Source organism: Mytilus galloprovincialis, chromosome 4 (genome assembly GCF_965363235.1).
Source record: "Mytilus galloprovincialis chromosome 4, xbMytGall1.hap1.1, whole genome shotgun sequence".
Taxonomy (NCBI): domain Eukaryota; kingdom Metazoa; phylum Mollusca; class Bivalvia; order Mytilida; family Mytilidae; genus Mytilus; species Mytilus galloprovincialis.
The window spans coordinates 92,101,131-92,125,096 of record NC_134841.1 but is presented as its reverse complement, the minus strand read 5'-3'; the positions used below and the strand labels follow the sequence as shown (position 1 = coordinate 92,125,096).

The 23,966-nt window shown below is 33.4% G+C and overlaps 2 protein-coding genes across 3 annotated transcripts; one reads left to right on the top strand and one right to left on the bottom strand.

Moving 5' to 3' along the window:
• Positions 1–366: 366 nt before the first annotated feature.
• LOC143073389 (uncharacterized) lies at positions 367–15,992 on the bottom strand. 2 transcript variants are annotated; one of them, XM_076248891.1, is made up of 15 exons: positions 15,869–15,992; positions 14,567–14,656; positions 12,795–12,876; positions 11,994–12,218; positions 9,286–11,053; positions 8,989–9,240; positions 8,632–8,666; positions 8,214–8,319; positions 6,512–7,608; positions 5,585–5,740; positions 4,953–5,231; positions 4,576–4,676; positions 3,570–3,800; positions 2,759–2,841; positions 367–2,126 (listed from the first exon to the last, which is right to left on the bottom strand). In XM_076248891.1, exons 2-15 carry the CDS (start codon positions 14,653–14,655, stop codon positions 634–636), a joined length of 5,997 nt encoding a protein of 1,998 aa, XP_076105006.1. In that variant the 5' UTR covers position 14,656; positions 15,869–15,992; the 3' UTR covers positions 367–633. The 2 variants fall into 2 exon arrangements, with proteins under 2 accessions (XP_076105006.1, XP_076105005.1); XM_076248890.1 differs by having other exon boundaries at positions 8,989–11,053.
• Positions 15,993–16,224: 232 nt separating this feature from the next.
• Positions 16,225–23,689, top strand: LOC143073390 (uncharacterized). Its single transcript, XM_076248892.1, has 4 exons — positions 16,225–16,322; positions 19,184–19,232; positions 20,378–20,476; positions 22,189–23,689. Exons 1-4 carry the CDS (start codon positions 16,304–16,306, stop codon positions 23,522–23,524), a joined length of 1,503 nt encoding a protein of 500 aa, XP_076105007.1. The 5' UTR covers positions 16,225–16,303; the 3' UTR covers positions 23,525–23,689.
• The last annotated feature ends 277 nt before the right edge of the window (positions 23,690–23,966 follow it).

Sequence of the window (23,966 nt, the reverse complement as noted above, 5' to 3'; positions counted from 1 at the left end):
AATTTTAATATAGAAAAAAATCTGAGATAATAAAAACCATGTTTTTGTCAAATAAAATAAGTTAAAATTCTACATTATAATTATAAGTGTCGAAAAAATCTTCACATTAAACACTAGAGGTAATAAATACTTTAAAACAATGATTACAAAATAATATAGAACAAATTTACAACATTATACCTGGTTATTTTTTCTGTCCATGTGTTTGATATAGTACAGTACCTTTACAACACAGTGTATTTTAACCCTTCTTTATGTGCATATTCATAATATTTTACAGAAAAAGCTGCCTTTAACAAGATAAAAATAAAATTACACAATTCTGTCATCTTTCTTTTTAGTGAGCTTGGCTCAACCTTATGACTTTAAAAAAGCTACAATTTATTGTTAACAAAATATCAATATATAAAGTACTTATTTGAATTCTTTAAGCAGTTAATATGACAGCAAGACATGATGATCATAAATATTACTTTTCCAAAAAACAGTTTTCTTGATTGTTCTATATGATGGCACATTTTTTATTCAAATAAGTTTTTGTAAACACATTGTGGTTTTATTTGCACTTTCCTAAAGCCATTTACTATAAATACAGTATCTACAATTTGTACATATATATATTTACAATTAATATCATTTTCTAGCTCTTGTCACTCGTTTCACAGGTGTTTTCTGTTTTGGTGAGACAGTTTTTACCTTTTTCACTGCTTTCTTGGGCGGAGATGATTTAGATACTTTCTCAGGAGTTTTTGCTTTAGGATTCCCTCTTGTTCCTCTCTTTGTAGATTTCACTGGTGATGGACTAGCTGTTCTCACCACTTTTGATTTCTTGCCTTTAATTGGTTGCTGAACTGTTTCAACATCTACTTTGCTGACTTTTGTAGGACTAGGCATTTTTGCTGGTGAAGCTGCCTTCCGTTTTCCACTAGTCTTGGTAACTTTTTTTACTGGAGTTTTAGGTTTAACTGGAGAAGCAGCTCTCCCACGTCTTTTGTTTGGCTTAGATTCTACTGCTGCTTCTTGTACAACTTCCTCTACAATAGGTACAGCTTTGACAGGACTCACTTTCCTTCCTCTTCTTGCTTTTTTTACTGGACTAGCTTTCTTAGGTGATTTACCTTTAGCAACTGGTGTCAAAACAACTGCTGGTGACTGCTCTGTCAAAACTGCCCTTCCCCGCCTTGATACAACTCCTTTTACAGGTGTTTTAGTCTTAGGTGAGGCTACCTTTACCACTTTTCCTCTTGATCTCTTTGCTGGAGATTTTTTTGGTGTATCAACCTTTGTTGTCTCAATAACTACAGTCTCCTCTTTCTCTGCCTTTTTAGTTGTTTCTTTCTTTGCTCCTTTGCCTCTTGTTGCACTTTTGACTGGTGTTTTTTTAGGGGTTGCTATTTTCTTGGGTGTTGATTTTGAAGCTTTTCCCTTTGCTGCTGGTTTGGCTGGTGACTTTTTAGGAGTTGGTTTTGCAGCTTTCTGTTCTTCAGCAGGAACAACAGTATTTGCAGCTTTTTTGGGAGATTTTACAGGCTTACCACGTGTTGCTCGTTTTGCTGTTGAAACAGTTGGAGTTTCCACTTTATTGACTTTTCCTCTGGTATTTTTCTTTACAGCAGATTTTGCAGGTGTTGCTGGCTTTTTTGGAGATGATTTCCCTGCTCCTCTCCCTCTAGTACGTTTTGCTGCTGGTGATTTTGTTGGTGTTTTTACTTTCTCAGGTGAAGTTGTTTGATCTTGTACAGGCTTTTTACTTTGAGGTTCAGCATCACCAGATGAGATAGATCGTTTCCGTTTTCCACCTCGGACAGGTTTTTTAGCTGGACTTGCAACAGTTTCCTGTATTGTTGCAGCTTTACCTCCAGTTGCCTTCTTTTTAGGTGTAGCTGCCTTCACTGGTGATTTCAAGGATTTTTTCTCCTCAACTTCAGTAGATATTTTAGGAGTTTTAGCAGGTGTTACTACTTTGCCTCTTCTTGTGGTTCTCTTTGCTACAGGAGATTTCTTAACTACTTCCACTCTTGGACTGCTGCTTTTAGCTACAACTTTCTTCTTCAGAGCTTTTGGTGATGTCTTCAATTTACGCTCCGCTCTTCTACCTCTAGCTCTTGGAACATCAGGTGTTGAAACTTAAATAAACAAAAAATAACATATAATGAAAATATTATCAGAATTGTTTCCATAACAAAACAACAACAACAAAAAACAATACATTTTCAACTTGGAATTAAACATGTTAAAATCAGTAAAAGCCCACCCAATGAATTAGTTGATGGTTGTAACACTAATATCCAAAGATTACTATCATAGCAGTGTCAATACTAATGTACGTCATCATATTTTGGTGAATAATATTCATCTTCAATAGCTCACTTTTATAATATATTTTTTTCTGTTTGGGGAAAAATGAATTTCCAAGAAAAGGGGGTGTACAATGCTAGTACAACCATACTACTACTAGTGCTCCACTTTGACCTTATCACTAACTTTCGCATTTTAGGATCTGGTAAATGTGCTATAGGGTATTTTGTGCACCACTTGTCATTTATATATATTATACAATAGGATAGTAATATAAACTTGTCATTTATATATATTATACAATAGCTTGGATAGTAATATAAACTTGTCATTTATATATATTATACAATACCTTGGATAGTAATATAAACTTGTCATTTATATATATTATACAATAGCTTGGATAGTAATATAAACTTGTTTTGTGTTGGTTGCAATCAATCCACATCTAAACACTTACCAGCTATTTCTACTTCTTCTGTAACCTTTACTACTTCCTCTGTAACAATTAATGTAACAGCCGATACTGTTTTCGATTTAACTCTGAAATGAAACAAAAAACCAGTATAATTTCATCATTGAAGTCGTTTTTTTTTATTTTTATAAATAACACTGTTCAACATTTCTAGCTATATACTAATTTTTGTGGATATTTCTTATTAAGGCACAACCTACTAGGGCTTGCTGTTTTATATTTTCAACCAAGTTTTAATAAATTTTAAAAACATGTCGAAACAAATGCACTTCCAAATCTGGGAAATGTATACATTATTTCACTTTCTCCAATTCTTGTAAAATGTATCCTGTTGTTATTCTTATTTAAAACTTGTGGTTTGTTTGATGTCAGGTCTACATAGGTAAAATTTGATTATGAATCATTGATGTCAAATTTTCTTCCTTTTCACTGAATTTCCTATTGTGTCGTCATAAAATAGGAAACCATGTCTGATGATTTCACATGGAAAGAACATAATCTTTTGCAGATCATTCGAAAGTAGGCATTATGCTGATCTGCATAACATCTTAAAATCTTTACAGTAACAGATTCCACCACCAAATCTGGTCGATACAATGTTTATCCACTCTCAACAGTTAAATTCTAAATATCTATATAAACACTCAGCAAGCTGCCTGTTTGAAAATTTAGTCTCCAGTGTATAAATGTTGTATCACACTCAATGTAGTGGTAGAATCTGACAATGACAAGTAATTGTTTATCAGTCAAATAACAGACATCTATATAATGCTGTCTTGTTAAGTCAAAAGCATACCTTGAGGCCTTGGCAGCAGTTTTAACAGGTGATTTTTTAACTGCACCTCTTCTTGTTTTCTTTGATGAAACCTCTGTTGCCTTTTCTGTAACCTTTGGAGATGCTGCAGCCTTCTTGGGAGATTTGACTGGAGTATTTTTAACTGCACCTCTTTTTGTTCTTTTTGTTGGTCTCTCCAACACTGTTTCTGCCACATCTGGGGATGCAGGGGCAAGTCTTTTTCTGCCACGTCTGAAAAAGACATCCATCACAACTAAACCATTAACTTGCATAATTCAGAAGTAATACCAAGTTACATGAACCTTCAACTTTTGGGTACTGTACTACTTACACCTTTCTTAAAATTATTCATAAATTATATAACTGAAAAGTTTAGTTAAGACTGACAATGTATTTTGAATAAAAAAGATGCAGATATGATTTTCCAAAGTATTACGTGGAAGCTATATGGCATCATTACTGCCATTAATGTGATACAATAATTAATTCTCTTTGTTATATTCCAGAAATTGTGGAAGAAGCCATTTCCTCAGGTGACTTTGGCATTTGAGGCTAAAACCAAACAGAAATCGTCACTGGAACAACTCATTGATTCAGCTCAACATTGACAAAAAGTACATATACAACAGATTAAATATTTCATATATCTCAGAAAGTTTTGCTGGCGACTCGTTTCGGTGTATATTAAACTGCATCTGTAAAGACATGTTTTGACCTAATCATTCTTTATAAAATAAGTTAACTTTTTTTTATAATGTCTATACCATGGTTGGATTTAATATCATTTAAAAATTATTTTCAAACTACTGTGGATTCATTTATTTACGAGGATTCAGGAACACTGCATATTCGTGTATATTCAATTTCGTGGTTTTGGCAAAGTGTGGATACATTCGTTTGGACATTTTGCAATTCGTGGTTCCCCTGTACCCATGACATCCACAAAAGTAAGTATCCAATGAATATTAATGAATCCACAGTACCATGAGTCTTTAATACTACTAACCTGGCAATAGGAGACTTGGTAGCTGCTGGCGACTTCTTAGCTGCAGACTTTTTAAGTGTGCTTTTTGACACTTTGAGTTTTGGAGTGGCTGATTTAGGCGTCTAAAAAAAAAACCAATCGCATCTTAAATAAAATTATACAACTCACTAAATTATTTTTTCTAAATAATTTTCCATCAGTCAAGTTAAAAAAATGCCAATCTGCAAAAACTAAATTACCGTACAAATATAATAATTTAAACTTGCTTCATGGAATATTATGATAAAACTATTTCAAACTTGTAGAAGATACTTCCACATGCACCAAAGTATCTTTGTAACTGATTGGCTGCTAAGAACTTATCTTTCCATTTAAAGAGTGTTTAGTGTACTACATACCTTAAACATTTCCTTTACACCTGAAGGGCTAGCTGGTGATTTTATCTGTTTTGGTGTAGCATACAACTGTTTTATTCCAACTAACTTAGGTGTAGGGACAGACTTTCTCTTTGTTGAAGACATTGGTGATACCAACATTTCTCCAGGACCAATGGGTGTTTCTGGCAGATCAGAATAGAGTGAGTATGGTGTTCCTGTTCTCTCAGGAGAACTTGCTGGACTTGGTGTCCTAAAAATGTCAGCTATACCTGATAGTCGTGATGTTGCTTTTGGTTTTGCCTGCAATACAATGTTAATTTGTCAACATTTAATAATTTACTTGTACTTAACACAATTTGAATTTGTCAACATCATTTGATTATTTTACTTGTATTGAATAAGGAAGATTAAACTGGAAGGCCTGAGCATCTTTAAATAAAATATATTCTATTAAAATAGTTGCATTAAATTCTAATTGAACAGTTTAAGAAGGTGCATATGTAAACCATTTGAGAAAGATTGTGAAATTTTCATATTTCTGTCAAAATAGGATGAAATGATGAACCGATTGTTTACCCCTTTACCATTCATAAATATCACCTGCTAAACCAGTAGGGGTATAAACATGAAATGAGTACCTTTGAAACACATACCTTTCTTACTCCAATGCTTTTCCTTCCCTTCCTTGGTAACAGAGCAGGAGTGGATGTTAACTTCTTATGTATAACTATAGTAACTGGTGAGTCAGCATGTCCAGTGGTTGGTGCTTTAGATGCAGCTTTTGTTCTTGGAGTCTTTGGGGGCATCTTCTACAAAATATGGTTGATATCAATTTTTAACTACTAAAATAAATATCCAGTCAAAAATGACAAACATTTAATGTCTGCAACTTGCAGCTGACCCTAAGAACGATTACATGAACCCATATTATTTTAAGCAAGTCAGGTATATAATATCAAAATGATTGTACTTTCAATGGTAAAAGAAGAGACCCCACTCAGCATCATGTTTTTTTTATAATTCTTACGAAAACTATCATTATAAAAAATACAGGATTTTGCCAATGAGACAACTATTAACCAGAGTTCAAATGAAGTGGATGTAAGCAATTAATGGCCACTGTAATGACCCTCAACAAAGAGGGAAATTTTTTTAGTCTAAATTGGCTATAAAATGTTGCGACATAAAAAAACTGAAACAATGAAATGAGGAGATTAACTGCACAATTAATACATAAAAGTTTACAAAAGGCAAATATGACAGAAATCAACCGAAGACAACCACTGAACTACAGGTTCTGGACTTGGTTAGCCTTCAAGGTAAAATTGCGAGTCCACAAGCCGAAGCTCAATTTTTTGAAAATTTTAGTTGGTTTCTGTTGGTTTGTAGAGAAGAGTTTTAAAAGCATAAAAGCAATTTAACAAGCCAATGTAGTAGAACTTGTGTGTTTAAGCATGAAGACTGCTTGGTACACACATTAAGAATATGCCCAATAAAACACATCTGTGAGTGCCCCTATCTGAGACAGTATTGTTTACAACATTACCAATAAATAATAAGCCCTCTTAGTTTAAAAATACCTTCTTTATACTCTTTGGTGTTTTGTTTCTCTTCTGCACAACTGGAAGAGGTTTCTTTGCTGATCGTCTTCTAGCTACCCCTGTGTCAGCAATGCCTTTCTTGACAATATCAGACCAAAGATTAGTTGGAAGTTTAGGTGTTTTCTGCTTTCCATGTATTGCCCTCATAGCCACAGCATTTCTAATTGTTGATGGTGGGGACTTCTTGAGAGATTTAGGAGTTTTCTTTAATGATTTTGGACTAATTTTGCGTGGAGTTGAAACTCTTTTAGCTGGTGTAGCTTTTTTTGCTGATTTTGGTGAGGGATTTCTCTTTCCTTGAATTGATTTTCTTGTTGATGACTTTGGTGTGACCTTCTTCACTGCTTGAACTTCTGCTTCAGGTGTTTTCATAATTACTGATAACCCTGTAAAGCTAACCTCATCCAATTTGTTTTTGGGAGTTTTCATAAGTCTTTTCACTCCAGTCAGATTCAGAGCACCAGTGCTTGCACGTCTACGCTGCCCACTTGATTCCTTTCCTGCTTTAGGAGTACTCGTTGCCACCGTTGGGGTTTTCATTAACTCTTCAATACCAGTATAACTTATATCTGCATTTAATTTTTCTTCAGATAAAGATGTTGACAGGCGTTTATTTGTTTTTCGGCCTGTGGCAGGTGAATTTTTTCGTGATTTTGGAGATTGAGGACTCTTTCCTTTTGCAGGTGATGTTCTTGGAGATTTGGTTGTCACAGGTGTAGATTTTGGAGACTTTGCAGGCGACTTTCTGTTTGGTGTTTTAGGAGATTTTCTTGCAGGAGTTGATTTTGCACTCTTTACTGGTGATTCCTTACTAGGACTTTCTTCAGTGATTGTAGATTCTTTTCTAAAATTAGCCAGAGACTTTCTTTTTAATAATGACTTCGGTGATAAAACACTAAACGGTTCAGACAATCTCCTTGGTGTTGTACCTTTTCTTACTGGAGTTATTGGTGGCAGTTTTTTATCGAACATTTCTGGACTTAATGATGGACCAAATGAAATTCTCTTTTTTTTCGCATCCGAGCCAATACTTTGAGTAGATTTCCTTTTACTCCCACTTTTTAATTTTGGAGAAGCTGCAACAAAAAACATTTATAAATTACAAATAGTGTCAATGTCAAACATTATCATATTTCAATGTCCCGTGTTTGGAGATAATATATAAGCATTCAGTGATATTGTAAGCCTCACATTACATCCATAATTCAGCTTTTTCCTTTAAGAGAAAATTCCCAATTACTAAAATAGAAACTCTTTCCTCTCTCCAAAAGTTCCTGTCAGGTTAAAAATGACTATCATAAAAATATATGGTGAAATACTGCAAATAATCAAAGAAAATGAACTTTCGATTTTTAATAAAAATTATGCACCCGCTTCCTCCCAAAAAAAAAACAACAACAGTAGTGGTTGTTTTTAATTAAAAAAGACATTATCACTGGCTTTTTTTTACAAGTCTGAAGATTTTGTTTGAGAGCAAATGTAGGTTGAGTGTTGAAATGGCAAAGTCAGCAATTATGTAAATCTTAACAACCCCACATTTTCCAAAATCTACATCACATTCCTTACCAACAGAAAAGGCTTTTCTTGCATGTGAAACAAAGTTCATATTTCTTATCATTTCTAATATTGTGTACTCAGAAGGTTAATACTTCCTGTTTGTAGATTACATAAATGTTAATACCTGAAGGGCTTTCTGTAATCAATGGCTGTGATCTTCTCCTCAATTCAGACAACTCTGTCCTAAGGTCTTCTGTTGCTGGATGATAAGGACTGCCTGCTGGCATAGTCTATTATAAACAAAATGATTATTATAATCCCAGCCTTGTATGAATAATAAACACATTTACATACAAATCAATAAAACATTTCTTTTTCTAGGGGGATCATAATTTCCTTGTTTTTCTTCTATTATGAAAATGTAATTTTTTAAGTCAATATCATATGATAGAAGGTGTCATAAAACTTTTAACAAAGTTTTCTAATTAGTACCTTTGTGAATGAATGGAAGTATAGCCCTGAATAGTGTGTTTTGATCTGACAAAAAAAGCTTCTCTCAGGCTCAACAAAAAATTAAACATTATTTTAATAATAAGTTTTACCTTTCTTCTGTTGTTGGATTGTGGGGTCTTCTTGGCTGAAACATAGAATGTTAAAATTACATAATTTGTTATGAACAATGGTCAGTACACAAATTATTTATATTACAAATTTATTCTACATCAAGACTTGCTTTTTAGTAAACCTTACAGAGTAATTAAAGTTATTTTTCTATTTATAGCTATAGCTGTTTATTTGACTTTTCCATTGCATAATTATTATATTGATGAATGAAATTTAAACAGGGTTATTAATTGGCTGATTTACATAAAAATTAACAACATTATCATTAAAACTTGCACAGCATAACCCCTTTGAGAGATACAATATCATATGATTCCAAGTGCCTTATTCAATACCTGTTGACTTTTCTGCCGTTGACAATGACCTTGACCTAGGTGTTGTTTTCATCATTGGACTCTTAGCAGCTGGTGAAACTGAACTTGCAGGTGACCCGACTGGTGATTTTGTAACAGGAGTCTTTGCAGTAGGTGATACTGATCTTGTAGGCGACTTTGCTGGTGTTTTTGAATCTGGTGTCTTGGCAGCTGGTGATACTGCTCTTGCAGGTGACTTTGCTGGTGTTTTTGACCTAGGAGTTTTAGCAGCTGGTGAAACTGGTCTTGTAGGAGACTTGGCTGGTGATTTTGCAGCAGCAGTCTTAGCAGATTGTGAAACTGATCTTACAGGTGACTTGGCTGGAGATTTAGAAACAGGTGTCTTGGCAGCTGGTGATACAGATCTTACAGGTGTCTTGGCAGATGGTGTAACTGATCTGCCAGGAGACTTGGCTGGTGTTTTTGCAGCAGGAGTCTTAGCAGCTGGTGATACTGATCTTACAGGAGACTTGGCTGGTGTTTTTGCAGCAGGAGTCTTAGCAGCTGGTGATACTGATCTTACAGGAGACTTGGCTGGTGTTTTTGCAGCAGGAGTCTTAGCAGCTGGTGATACTGATCTACGAGGTGACTTAGCTGGTGTTTTAACAGTAGGAGTCTTGGCAGCTGGTGATACTGCTCTTGCAGGTGACTTTGCTGAGGTTTTTGACCTAGGAGTTTTAGCAGCTGGTGATACTGATCTTACAGGAGACTTGGCTGGTGTTTTTGCAGCAGGAGTCTTAGCAGCTGGTGATACTGATCTTACAGGAGACTTGGCTGGTGTTTTTGCAGCAGGAGTCTTAGCAGCTGGTGATACTGATCTTACAGGAGACTTGGCTGGTGTTTTTGCAGCAGGAGTCTTAACAGCTGGTGATACTGATCTACGAGGTGACTTAGCTGGTGTTTTAACAGTAGGAGTCTTGGCAGCTGGTGATACTGCTCTTGCAGGTGACTTTGCTGTTTTTGACCTAGGAGTTTTAGCAGCTGGGGATACTGATCTTACAGGAGACTTGGCTGGTGTTTTTGCAGGAGGAGTCTTAGCAGCTGGTGATACTGATCTTGCAGGAGACTTGGATGGTGTTTTTGAAACAGGTGTCTTGGCAGCTGGTGAAATTGATCTGCTAGAAGACTTGGCAGTTGTTTTTGAAACAGGTGTCTTGGCAGCTGTTGAAACTGATCTTCCAGGAGACTTGGCTGGTGTTTTTGAAGCAGGTGTCTTAGCAGATGGTGTAACTGATCTGCCAGGCGACTTGGCTGATGTTTTTGAAGCTGGTGATACTGATCTTACAGGAGACTTGGCTGGTGTTTTTGAAACAGGTGTCTTAGCAGCTGGTGAAACTGATCGGCTTGGAGACTTGGCTGGTGTTTTTGAAACAGGAGTCTTGGCAGCTGGTAAGACTGACCTTGTAGGTGACTTTGCCAGTGTTTTTGGCCTTGGAGTTTTAGCTGTTGGTGTCACTGATCTTGCAGGTGACTTTGCTGGTGTTTTTGATCTTGGAGTTTTAGCTTGAGTTACCACATCTGGTGAAGGAGGTTTAGCAGATGACTTAGCAGGGGTTTGTTTATTTGGAGTTTTTGTCTCAGATTTTGCAGGAGTCTTAGTAGCAGCATTTTCTAGGACAGGTTTTGCTGGTGATTTAGCAGGAGTTTTGGTCTTTGGACTTCTTCCTGGTGTTTTATTTGACTTTGTATCAGATGAAGATTTCCTAGCAGGAGTATTAACTCTACCTTCAGCTCTTGATACATGAACTTTCTTGGCACTTCCTCTAACTGGAGATGGTGACTGTACTCTTGGTTTCTTGCTTTTGGTACTACTGTCTACACCTTCAGACGGTGGTGGAGGTTTGGATTTAGGTGTTAGTATTTTCATGGTATTCTTTATGCTTGCCGGAGTAGAATTATGTCTTGGAGAATTTGATTTTGACATTTTAGCTGGCTGGGGAGTAAGCGCACGACCAGCTGGGGTTTTCTTAATTGATGATCCTCCTATACTTTTTCTGTTACTGGGTGATAATGGCTTCAAAGCTAACGTCTCATTCATATCAACAGTCTGAAAATAAAAGAACACTTTTTGTACTCAGTACTTCAGTTTACTTGAAATATTAAATAGATGTAGGTTACATGTATGTATCTACATAAATAAAAAAACCACCTTTCAGGTTGTAAAAAATTTAAATCCTTTTGTACCAGGGGAAAAGTGTATTTTCCAATATATGACAAATACTTCCAAAACTACATAAATTATTGCATATTAGATAATTGAAAATTGAATGTTGTAAGGTGTATGATTCCTAGTTTTAAACATTGTCATGGTGCAGGAACAAAATGTTGCCAGCATAAAGTGGAAAATGTAGCATATCATTTCTTGAAAAACAGTTCAGGAGAATTATGAATTCTGTCCAGAAAAAAGACAATCATTTTTGACAATGTATGCAATGTCTATGATGTTTGCATAAGTATTCAATGTTAATAATGTTTGACAATGTATTCAATGTCCATGATGTTTGACTATGTATGCTATGTCTATGTTTAGCTATATATTCAATGTTGATGATGTTTGACTATGTATGCAATGTCCATGACGTTTGACTATGTATGCAATGTCCATGACGTTTGACTATGTATGCAATGTCCATGACGTTTGACTATGTATGCAATGTCCATGATGTTTGACTATGTATGCAATGCCTTTGATGTTTGACTAAGTATATATGTGACATTTCATTGGCACTCATTCCACATCTTCTTATATTGTCTAATAGAAAAAAATCCCAAATCATTTCTATAGTTGATGCAGTTATGTTCATCAAATATTTTGCCCTTTACATTAGTTTTCTCCAACTTATTTACATTGGCAACCCAACTGAAGAGCTTGTCAATAAATATAATTGCCTTCCAATCATAAAAGCAACAGTGTTAAAAGGAGACAATCCCTTGTTCAGTGATTCTAACAATGACATGGTTTCAAGAAGATTAATATCAAAACTTACCTTAGGTGTACCCATTCCTTTATTTGGTGATCCTTTCACTGGAGTAATAACTGAATTCTTCAAAGGGCTTCTGATGGGGGACTTCCCTGTCATATTAGGAATTTCAAAGCGAAAAGACCTGTCTATAATTGTAAACACATCTCCATGATGAAGTTTTAATGTAGTGTCAATATATTTTGAGTTAACTGTAATAGGATTGACTGTGCTCAGGTTTGTTAAATAAACCTACAAATAAACAGAAAAGCATGATTGGGATAAATTATAATTTAAATTGGAGAATAAAATTGATTATAATTTATTAAAAGACACTAGAAAAGGCATGGCAGAGGATATTTAGGGGAATAAATATTTCATCAAATATGATTTATAAGTCTCATAACTCTGTAATGAAACACCAGATAAATTTCAAAATCAAAAGTGAATCAACATGCACATTCACACGTCCTAACATCAATTCAAAGTTTAGTAGTAATTTGACCAATTGTATTAGGCAAAATAATAATGTGTGGTTCCAGTTACATTCTGAAAAAAAATTGGAGTCAGTAGGTCGTAATTTAAAACAATAATTATTCTTTATTGCAAAAAATCCAGAGGAAAAAATGTATGCAATTCCTGTATTATACACACCCAGAAGTAGGTCATTTCTATGTTTGTTCGTAAACAAAAGTCCAAAATTATTGCAAGATCTTCAGAACAACATTAATTCCTGAGTTGAACCTTCACTAAAATTTGCTGTCAGCAATCAATTTTGTGATTTTAAATTAATTATTTTTCTCCCTGCACTAGTGTTTGTATATTTACCTCTCCATTATCTGCTACACTAACTCTACAGTGTTCTCTAGACACATTTGGAAGCTGAATTCTTATGTCACAGTCATTGCTCCTACAAAAAATATATAACTATCTTAGTGAAATTAAAACTTACTAAATTTTATTTTTTCAGCTATCAACAATTGTATCAATACTACATACAAAAAGTACACATTTAAATAATTGAGCATCCATTTAATCAGAATAGATGAACAACTATCCCCATTTTCAAACTTTAGAAGCAGAACTAATTTATATTTATTTTTTATTTTAATATTAAACATCTTCAAATGTTGAATGGTATTTGATGTATAAAATTGTTATTGCTATGTGGTTAAAAGGAGCAGTATGAAGCATTGAAATGTCATGAAAATGATATAATTGACCAAATTAATTGCTATTTTTTATTTATAGTTATCCCTTTTCTCCATAATGACGCCTTTTGAAGCCTGTCAGAAATTTAGCGCAAATATATACATGTTAACGTTGCTACTGGACTTATGTAATTATGGCGTTACTTATATAGCAATGGCTAGACGTTAGAATAAACACAATCTATACACAACGCATTTTATCTACTTTACACAACATTTATGGTGCCGTGACGTAGAGGACACAGAGAGCAAGTTACAAAGTTATTCAGGTACATCTTATGGTGTTTATATATCTCAACTTGTAGGATTCGCTCGTGTATGTAACAACGTATTAGATTTTAGCGAGAGAAATTTATGTATTACTGAAAAATTATTACACCAGGGTTTTCGATATCACAAACTGGTCAAAACATTTACTAAATTTTATCACCAGTATAAGGAAATAATTCTTAAATATAACTCAACATGCAGACATCATATACATTCAGGTATGTCACATCCAATCTTTTATGGTAATATTCTTTACAAAGCAAAAAAATGTCAGTATTCACCTCAAAGGCTTACAAAACCTTTAAACAGACTTATTTAGAAGGGATATAGTTACGATACTGTTGTCAGGTCATTCAAGATTGCATATTTGGGCTTTAATATTGATTCACTTATAGGGTCTTTGCATCTGAACTAAACACATTTATTTAAAAAAAAAAACAGTTATTGGCATGACACAGGTTATGTTCTTCTCATATATTGTATGATAGTATGATACTAAACCCCTAACGGGAGGAACTGTGCCTGATATTCATATGATGAAGACATAATCTTTCAATCAGTTTAATTGAGGTCTGGAGCTGGCATGTCAGTTAACTGCTAGTAGTCTATTGTTATTTATGTATTATTGTCATTTTATTATTTTCTTTTGTTACATCTTTTGACATCGGACTTCTCTTGAACTGAATTTTAAAATTTGTATTGTTATGCGTTTACTTTTTCTACGTTGGCTAGAGGTAAAGGGAAGGGTTGAGATCTCATAAACATGTTTAACCCCGCCGCAATTTTGCGTCTGTCCCAAGTCAGGAACCTTTGGCCTTAGTTAGTCTTGTATGATTTTTAATTTTAGTTTCTTGTGTATAATTCGGAGTTTAGTATGACGTCCATTATCACTGTACTAGTATACATATTTTTAGGGGCCAGCTGAAGGACACCTACGGTTGCGGGAATTCTCGCTACATTGAAGACCCATTGGTGGGCTTCGGCTGTTGTCTGCTCTATGGTCGGGTTATTGTCGCTTTGACACATTCCCCATTTCCTTTCTCAATTTTATGTATGACTTGGAATATCCCTTGACATAAAACTTGTTAGTTTTGAAGTATTAGAAATGATGAATATTACCTTCCAAACAAGCAGTTACTGGTGGTTAAAGGGAACTGGGCTCCATCAGCACCACTTCTTTTAATTACTACAATCTTACCATATAACATTCTGAAACAAACCAGACTATATTATTATATATAAGATTGTTTCTGGGCCATGTCTCTACAGATGTTACCCAAATTTGTACTTGATAGAGTAATAGAGTTGAGAAGTGAAAAGCTTTTTGGGGAAAAACGCATATGAAACCTCTGATTATAGAAAACTCTTGTACCCTATCCTGTTGTTCAATAACATTTTGAACACTCAATGAAGGGAACCAGTTAAAAGTTGTCCTCCAAACAATACGTCTGTCAATTAAGAATCAAAATATGACGACACAACCAAATTGATCTGTTGTTGATAGACCTTAAATTAAACTAAAATTGATGGTACTTTAAAGAGAGTTAAACTAATGTTTGGAGAAACTAAGTAATGCTCAGACTTGAAAGGAAATTAATGAATTTGGCTTGGGATTCCCCTGAGAATTCACATTTAAAAACAGAAAATCTGTACAAATCTCTTTATTGTTAGTCATATCAGCTACTGCTGTGAATAGTAAACTTGGAATTGATAGTTAAAAGCAAATACAAGTTATCATAGTAATAGTTACATGTATGTTCTAATATTACAGAAAAACATGAAATTAATTGAAATCAATATAAAAAGAAAAAAAATACCAGATTTATCATTTTATTTAAACGGTGTGGGGAAGGGGTAAAAAAAAATTGTCCTGTCCCTAAGTACCTGCGAATAACTAGCTTTTATGGTCCTGTTGATGATTAGATATTTGCAGACCATAGATGTACAAAAGAGCTACATTGTACGTTTTCACAGCTTGTCCCTATGATTTTGTTGTTATTTGCTTTATATTAAATAAATATTTCAACCACATTAAATAACTGTACAAAACATTGAGGACCAAGCTTTGATCCAATATTGTGTAGACAATTCTTCATCTTTTTAACTCCTCGTTTGTAAAAATCCAACCACTGATGCCTACATTGCTTAAAATATCATTTTTTAAATTATGTGTTTTTATAAGAGGCCATGTACTGTACATTATTTGCATGTGCAACTATAAATAATTCAATTATTTCTATAGTTAGTTGGTTTTTTTTTTTGTAATACGTGTAAGCCAATTTGCATTAGCGTTTTTTTTTAATTACCTTTTTTACTGAAAACTCTTTTAAAATAAATAAACAAAGCCGTTACGTTTGTGGAATAAAACCGTATCTGCATTTATAAGTATTTGCAATTTCTACAAAAAACATCTTAGCTTACCTCACATAAATTTGTTCTAAAGCAACCACATAAAATTCAGGGAAATTGTTTTAAAATGACAATATCCATTAAAATAGGGTTACAGGACCTCTTCTTCTTTTCGGGTCTACCGCGCGAAATGAAATTCTGAAGTAGTGGTCACATATCCATCCACTGACAATATAGTTCTCAAACTATAATCTAACATCGATAAATTTATTGCATAACGAACTTCAAAAATTCATGCAGTGATTAAAAATTAATAATTCTTTTAAAAATATAAGCCAATGAAGGTTTTTTAATGAGAAAAAGTTACCTTCCGTCAGATTTTAGCGTATTAATTTGGAAACGCCAGATTCAAATTTTCTGAAAGCTACATTTTGATTGGCTTAATCATTTAGGTCAAGGGCTAGTGTAAAGGCCACGGTTTGTTTTGAAACAGAAAAGCAAAATTTGATGTGTATTGCTGAAAAAAGTAAGTAAGAATAGTAAAGACGAATGCAGTTAAAATTTCCTTAGTATCATGAATGAGTTACTTTAAAATCATGTATGATTGAGAAGAAAATAATGTATAAAGAGTATAAATGTCGTCTATTCGAATTCATATGTTTGTGGTCTGGGTGCCTGACGCGATGCAACTCACTGGCAGTCCCTTTAGATTTATAAAGAAAAGTTTAATTGGCCAACAAACACAACAAGGATTCATAGAAATAGTATATTTTCTGATTAAAGTAGTTTTATAGTAGGTCCTTATCTATTTACTATAAAATCGAGAAAGGTTTTTGTGTTTATTTTTTTGTAATTGTAAAACCGCCATTTTTATATGGTGAATTAACCAATCCGATTGGTCAAAGCTTTACTACTGATATGCTCGAGTAAACATTTAAACGTAACCGATTATTGGCCTTCTTTTACTTTAGGGTCCCTAACGTGACGGTACCCAAATTGCACCTATTTTGACAGTTTTTTTCAACTAACGTAACGGTACTCAAATTGCACCGAGTACCCAAATTGCACCTATTAAGCCAAAATAGTAAAAATAATCTAACAAGATTTCCTAGAGACGTAAACTATTTGTATATTTATTATTTGATACTATGCACGTCTTTCAACATAGGTAAAACTATTTAGATATGCACTAAACGTTCACAGTATTTATTAACAGGTGAAGTGTTTACTAAAAAAGCAAAATGTACTGAAACGTCGCATGGCGACGTCATCAAAACATCATCTTTTTAAAATGATCAAATACAATATGTTACAAGTATCCTTCAGTGAGGGGGGATAGGAGGGGTCTTGATCCGGAAATCCCGGACTTAAAAAAACGAAATCCCGAGGTCCCGAATTTAAATAAAGCAAATCCTGACATCCCGAAATCCGTAAAAAAGGATTCATGGATCCCGAAAGGGTCAATCCCGAAATCCCGAGCTTAAAAACACCCGATCCCGGAGTCCTGATAAAGGTCCTATCCCCCCTCTTCAGTATCAATTTAAAAAAAAATAAAGAGTAAAGATGGACTAATATCCAATTGTTCAAAATATTTGAAGAAATTTAACAAAAGCTCTGTTATTAGAATTTTGACAGTGCGAATTTAAGCATGGATGCAATTTGGGTACTCCTCATTTCAGAATCATTGATGGTTTGGAGGTCAGTTTAGACCAATTTTTCTATGATTCTATATGGATTAAAAAAAGGTATACTTATATAATAAAGAAGGATACAGCTACAAAATAAGAGTGGACATTATTGTCTTTATCATAAAAAACGTAGGTGAAAAAACTGTCAAAATAGGTGCAATTTGGGTACGGTCACGTTAGACTTCTCCTTAAATTGTTACATCATTTGGAGAATTGCGATATAATGGTAGATTTAGTTTATCCATTCTGTTTAATTGATTTACAATTATTACTATATGAGGCAGGCGTGAATACCTGGGAAAGGGAATGAAGTCCATATCTCTTTTTTTTCCCTAACAAATATGTATTTAAATGTTAAAAAAGAAAACATTTCCTATGATGGTCCTGTTGTTAGGGATACACAAAGTCTCATGACAATTGAGACTGGAAGAAAGAAAGAGATTTTTGCAAAAATGCGTGGAAAATAAAAAAAGTTAATGTCTTTGAGTTCATTGGTAGATCGGAAATTATATTTTTTTTAAATTGATTTTTCTTCTGTAATAGCATAGTGGCAATTTTAAAAATGGACATGATGTATAGACACCTATTTATCTAATGTTGAAAACTATACCTTATCAGTTAACACAGTATATAATGGCCTCTATATATAGCTAGATGTCCTTAGACAGTTTGTTGCTGTCTTATTGAAGTACAACCTACATCTCCTACAGTTTTAATTCCATTTGATGGGGTTCGTGTTGCTAAGTCTTTATTTTGCTATGTTGTGTCTTTTGTACTACAGTATTATTTGTCTGTTTGTGTTTTTATTTTTGAGCCATGGCTTTGTCAGTTTATTTTCGATCTATGAGTTTGACTGTCTCTCTGGACAGGTATCTTTCGCCCCTCTTTTAATTTATAAATGCCTTTGTTTGCCTCAATAATATGTTTTGAGGAGAGATGTACATGTACCTTTAAATTTAAGATATTTAAAGTAAACTAAAAAAAATGTTGCTATTTTCAATCTTTAACTCCCCTTCTTCCCTCCAATTTTTGTTTTCTACTGTTTCAATTTTTGAAGGCATGTCACATCTAAAAAAAAAAAGTCGGATTGATATCAAGCTCAACCCCCACCCTATGTTTTGGTACAAACTTAAATATGATTCCCATTAAATATGATCTCTAATACTCACTAGAAAAACATACATGTACATATCTAAAAAGTAAATCCTGCACAAAACTATTGCTAATTAGATTTTAATTATTTGGATATATATATTTAAAAATACATTTTTTTCCCTGTTTGACTGTGAAACACAGGTTCATGATTTACATTGGACACACAATATTATAAAATATTTTATGTTCCACCCTTTGATTGGAAATGATCATTATCATGTTTGAGCATAAAATCATCAAAAGTTGATTTTAGTCTTTCTACACTCAGTGATAATTTTATTTAATTACACCCTTTTCAAAATGCAGGGTCAGCTCTTAAAGGTAAAAGTATTTTTGAACTGTGCAACTCAGTATAGCTGAGGTAGCTATAGTTAATGCAGTAGAGATGCACCATTTTGGTAAATATACATTTTTTTGTACCATGGGGAAACTTGTGCAAAGCATTATTAATTATTGTTTCATTGTATAAATGTAAATCAAAATGTTTTTGTAGAGTACTAGACTTAGCTTATAACTTGTATAAACAATAACAATTTTTTTTCAGAAATGCCAAGTAAAACACCTAAGAAAGGCTATACAGCTTCACAGAAAAGGTATGCATCAGTTTTAGCTATGGTTTGATTACAAAATTAACTTCAGTTTCTCAAAAACATAAAATGGGTTTTGAATCAAGTAAGCATGATTTTCTGAAATTCAACCAGTTATTTTTATCAGAATAAATCAGTTTTTATATTCCGCTATTCTACAATTACTATATTAATGTCTAAATGTATTGACAATAAAAAAAATCTATCAATCATTTAAGAAATAATTCATGGAAGCCATAGATTGTTGGAAATTTAAACATGGCCTGGGCTGTGATATTCAAACTTTATCCTGAGCGTTAGCAAGGAATAAAAAGAACGAATATCACGGCCCAGGCCATGTGTAAATTTCCAACAATCTATGGCTTCCATGAATTATTTCGATTCTAATAGGACAAATATGGTCATTAAAAAACTGAAGCGAGAGTTGGATTGCTGTGTGTGTCTGTTCTTTTTTACTCCCCGTTAGATAAAGCTCAAGCACTAATAAACCTACAACTTGCATGGATTATTTTGTGAATAACCGCTAGATAAAATCTGTTTCTTTTAAATCTCCAACCTAATTATATAACATTTGCCATTTTTAATTTACATGTTTTTCTCGTAAGCTACCGTCAAATCCAAAGATGACATTTCGTAACTAAGGAGCCGCCATGTTGACTTGTTGAATATGCGACTAATGCAATACAATTGACAATTAATTAATTGCTTATCCTTCACCTCTTTTACAGGGCAAACGTCAAATTCCAGAATTCGTGAAGAGTTCTTATAAATTACAAATTCAGGTCCTTTAAAGTACATGTAGGAGAGAGAGATTACATTATTGATCGAGGGACTGAACTATTCGGGCTATAGTCCTTTGGTTCTTTTTTCATCTGAAACTGTCAACATTTTTTGTAAACACATTGTGGCTAAGGCCTTTTATAAAATCTCATTTGTTTCAACAAAAGACAAAGGATGGTAAAAACTCCAAATGGATTCTTTTTCCCTATTTTAAAAATGACAATTGTCACATAGTCCTATTTACAACAGACTGATGATAATAGTGCAGGCTTTTACTAGGAGATATCCAATTTTCATAAACTACGTTAGTTTGCTTTTTCATCTGTATCTTTTCATTTATCCACTGAAAATACAATATACATCTGTTTTAGGTTACCAGGAACGCCCAAATCTCCAGGATGGGTATCAGGAAGAGATGCTGTGTTTATATCACCAAAGTCTTTGTCTCCCAAAATAGTAAATAAAAGAAGGTTTGTAGTGAACAATTTAACAATTTCTTACTATCCTCTCTTTATCGTAAAGGTCTGTCATGATATGATATCTGTATTTCTTCAAACTGCTAGGATGAAGAGACAGAATTTCTGAAAATTTTGGGGAAAATATTCAAATATATATAGTGCTGTTCACTGCTAGTTTCTTGAGTAAATTTACAAGTTTGTTATAGATAAAAAGACTGTTTATATAATACTTACAAATAAGCAATTCATAGTGAATAATAAAAAATCTATTAATAAATTTAAATTGGCGATTTTATAGTGCAAATCTGTGTTACTTCAAGGGAGGGGAATTTGATTTCATTTTTTAAAAATCCAAAACTTAGGCGATGTGACATGCATTAAAGTTTTTAGAACTAAAGCTGTGTTAAATTGATTTTATTGTTTTTAGATTTAAATATTGTTAAGTTGAAAAATAGTAACCTTGAAGTACAATTTCGTTGAACCTTTAGTTTAATACTGATATGGGTTAGAAAAAAATTGAATCTGTTTACATGTCAATGATTAGAATATAGGTATAATTTAATTAGACTAAAATGACACCTTAATGAGATTATAGTAAATGGTTAATTGACATGTTCTAGTTTGGAGTTAATTGATGTAAGAAATGTTCACTCTTATTGAGATGTTAATTGACACATCAATTAATTCATTGATATAAAACAATATTTTATGCTACATACCCATAAACAATAAGTAAGAATGGTGAATGCAAAGGAAAGGTAAGTGTTCAAACCAAACAATAATTTCTTATTTTCAAACTTTTAATAAGAAATACATGGCATATTTATGTACGAAGAGTTGAGAGATACTATTCACATTTCCCCCTAAAGATTTTCAACAAGAGATAAATCTACAAGATTCAAAATATCAGTACCATAGATAATCTTAATTTGCAATTTAATACTTGATTTGTGAATTGAGTGTCTTCATTTATGTCATGATCAGAAAATGTTTCTAACATCCTATTGCCCTGAGACTTTAATATGACATGCTTATGACATTTTTCATCTGATGTCAAAAGTGCATATGTTTACTAAAGTCAGTAAATTTCAAGAACAATTTGACTTGGTTGAAATAGTGGTCCAGCATCATTCTTAGCCAGAAAATAGATATACTGTGGATTCATTTATTTTCGTGGGTATCAATTTTAATGGATTTGGTAAACATTGCATTTTCGTGGTTTTGCCAAAGACTGGATGCACACCTTTAGACCTTTTCTAAACTGTTGAACATTTGAATTTGTTGTTCACCTTTACCCACAAAATCCACGAAAATTTATATCCAACGAATAATAATGAATTGCAGTCCATGAAAAAAGTACCCTTCATGTATAAATCCTGTACTTTCCAGTATGCACATTTCTTCAACATTGAATGTGCTTTGTATTTATTCTGACTTTTATAGTGTTTGTTAGAAAATAGTTAAACTATTGTTTTGCAATGCTCTATAATTTCAGGTGGTTTGTGCTAGTGAAAATATTTTTATATGTCTTTTAAAAGATGGACCGTTTACAAATGTCATTTTTGTCTGTAAATCATAAGTTACTTTAGAATTATAATTTTTCATATATATATTTATTGAGTATAATTAGGAAACTAATACAATCATTATTATAAGCTGAAATTTAAAACATCTCCGTGTATCCCACACACTTTTGTTAAAATCTTTTCACTTTTCTGTTTTAGAACATCAGTTTATCAGAAGACGAAAATAATGTCCCCAGGACTGAAGATCACACAAATGATTTCTCCTAAAGGTGTCCAGACAAGATCAAGAAGATCTTCAATGTTTGGTGTCTATAGAAAGGGAGGAATAAGATTAATAGATATTCCTATCACACCTGACGCCAAAAAGATTTCACCAACCAAAACTCGAACACGAAGGACATCTGTATATCAGAAAGACATAAAAAAAGACACTCAAAACAGAACAAACAGAAGAACCTCCGTATACCAGAACAACGACCTAACAAAAGATGCTCAACAGAGAACAAATAGGAGAACATCAATGTATCAAAAGCCCAAAGACGTCCAACCAAAACAAGTGACTAAAAAAGCATCAGAACCAATCAAACTTCCAACCAGGAGGGTCAGAAAAAGAAGTCCAGTAGAAACGGAAGTGTTCATAAATGTTAAGAAACCAGTTGTTCATTCACCAGTAGTCAGTCTAGTAGATATCATCTCACCAAGTAAGATACCATCACAGCAGAATTCACCTGTACTAAACAAGTCCAAGTCAGAAGGAACTGTACAAACTCCGTCCACTGCAAAGAAGTCTCAGGGAATAACTCAGCTTCAAAAGAGTGTGTCAGAAACACTAAGTTTTAAAACTCCAAAACAGCTTGTACGTTCCTCTAAAAAATCAAGTGTAAGGAAGTCCAGCAGAAAGACATCAAGTAAAAAACTGAGTCCTAATGAATCAAAACAAATACGGGTAATTAGAAATACTCCAGCAACAGCTGAAAAAGGATCTGTAACAGTTACAGATGAAGAAAGCTTGTTAATTACATTCAAAACACCTGCTCCACTTGGATCTATCAGTAGATCTGCAAGAAAGCGCAAGGCAGTGGAAAAGATTAGTCCACCTGCAAAGAAATGTATCCTTGACCTTTCACCTGTGGAAAAAGTTCCATTTAAAACACCCTACAAGTTAGATAAATCTCCTGTTCTGTTGTTGACAAGAACACCACTAACTGATGTGTTCACTAGTACACCCAGAGAGATGCAATCTAACACTCCATTGAAGGTATCATCTTTAGGAAGGAAAAGTCTCAAGAGATCTATGCATACGTTAAAGAAGACCAAAAAAGTTTCAATAGTTTCTGATTTAAAAACTCCAGACAGTAACAGACAAAGTTTAACAGCGAAGAGGAAAGGTACACCTGCCAAAGTCAGCATTGAGAACTATGAATCATCACCTAATGTTACATTGTCAGGAGATAACAAAGTGAATCAAACAGTTACCTCAATAGGTGGTAACACAACTTCTCATTCTAGTGCTGGTAGATGTACTATTCTTTAAAGGTTGTACCTTTGTAGTCAATTGTATTTTAATTTTGTATTGTGATCAGAAATTAGAACTTTTCCAATTTTTGTAGAAACTTTCTGTATATGCAAGAAGTACATATCAGTTGTGAAATGTCTTTCAAACTTCAACTTGTATCAAAATACAAATGTCAACATCATATTTCAAAGACTTGATCTCTAATTTAGTATCAGTTTGTAGTACATTTCTTTTATACAAACTGCTGAATTATCAATCTGAGATACACAATGAAATGTTACCATAAAATACATCTTGCATATCCTATTTTTACATAATACTTTTGAGTGGATACTTAGGCCAGGGTTTTTTAATTTGTTGGTTTACGGATTTTACCCATGAAAAAGTCGGGTCGGTCGGTCGGGAAAAAAAAGAAAAAAAATATCTTTCAAGACAGAACATGCAGAAAAATATGCAAAAT

Coding starts and splice junctions, on each gene's coding strand:
- LOC143073390 (XM_076248892.1), top strand. Junction 19,233..20,377: donor TATACAGCTTCACAGAAAAG/GTATGCATCAGT, acceptor CATCTGTTTTAG/GTTACCAGGAACGCCCAAAT. Junction 20,477..22,188: donor AAAATAGTAAATAAAAGAAG/GTTTGTAGTGAA, acceptor TTTCTGTTTTAG/AACATCAGTTTATCAGAAGA.
- LOC143073389 (XM_076248890.1), bottom strand. CDS start 14,655: ATGTTATATGGTAAGATTGTAGTAATTAAAAGAAGTGGTGCTGATGGA. Junction 4,677..4,952: donor GTGTAAAGGAAATGTTTAAG/GTATGTAGTACA, acceptor TTTTTTTTTTAG/ACGCCTAAATCAGCCACTCC. Junction 2,127..2,758: donor AGAAGAAGTAGAAATAGCTG/GTAAGTGTTTAG, acceptor TGTTTATTTAAG/TTTCAACACCTGATGTTCCA.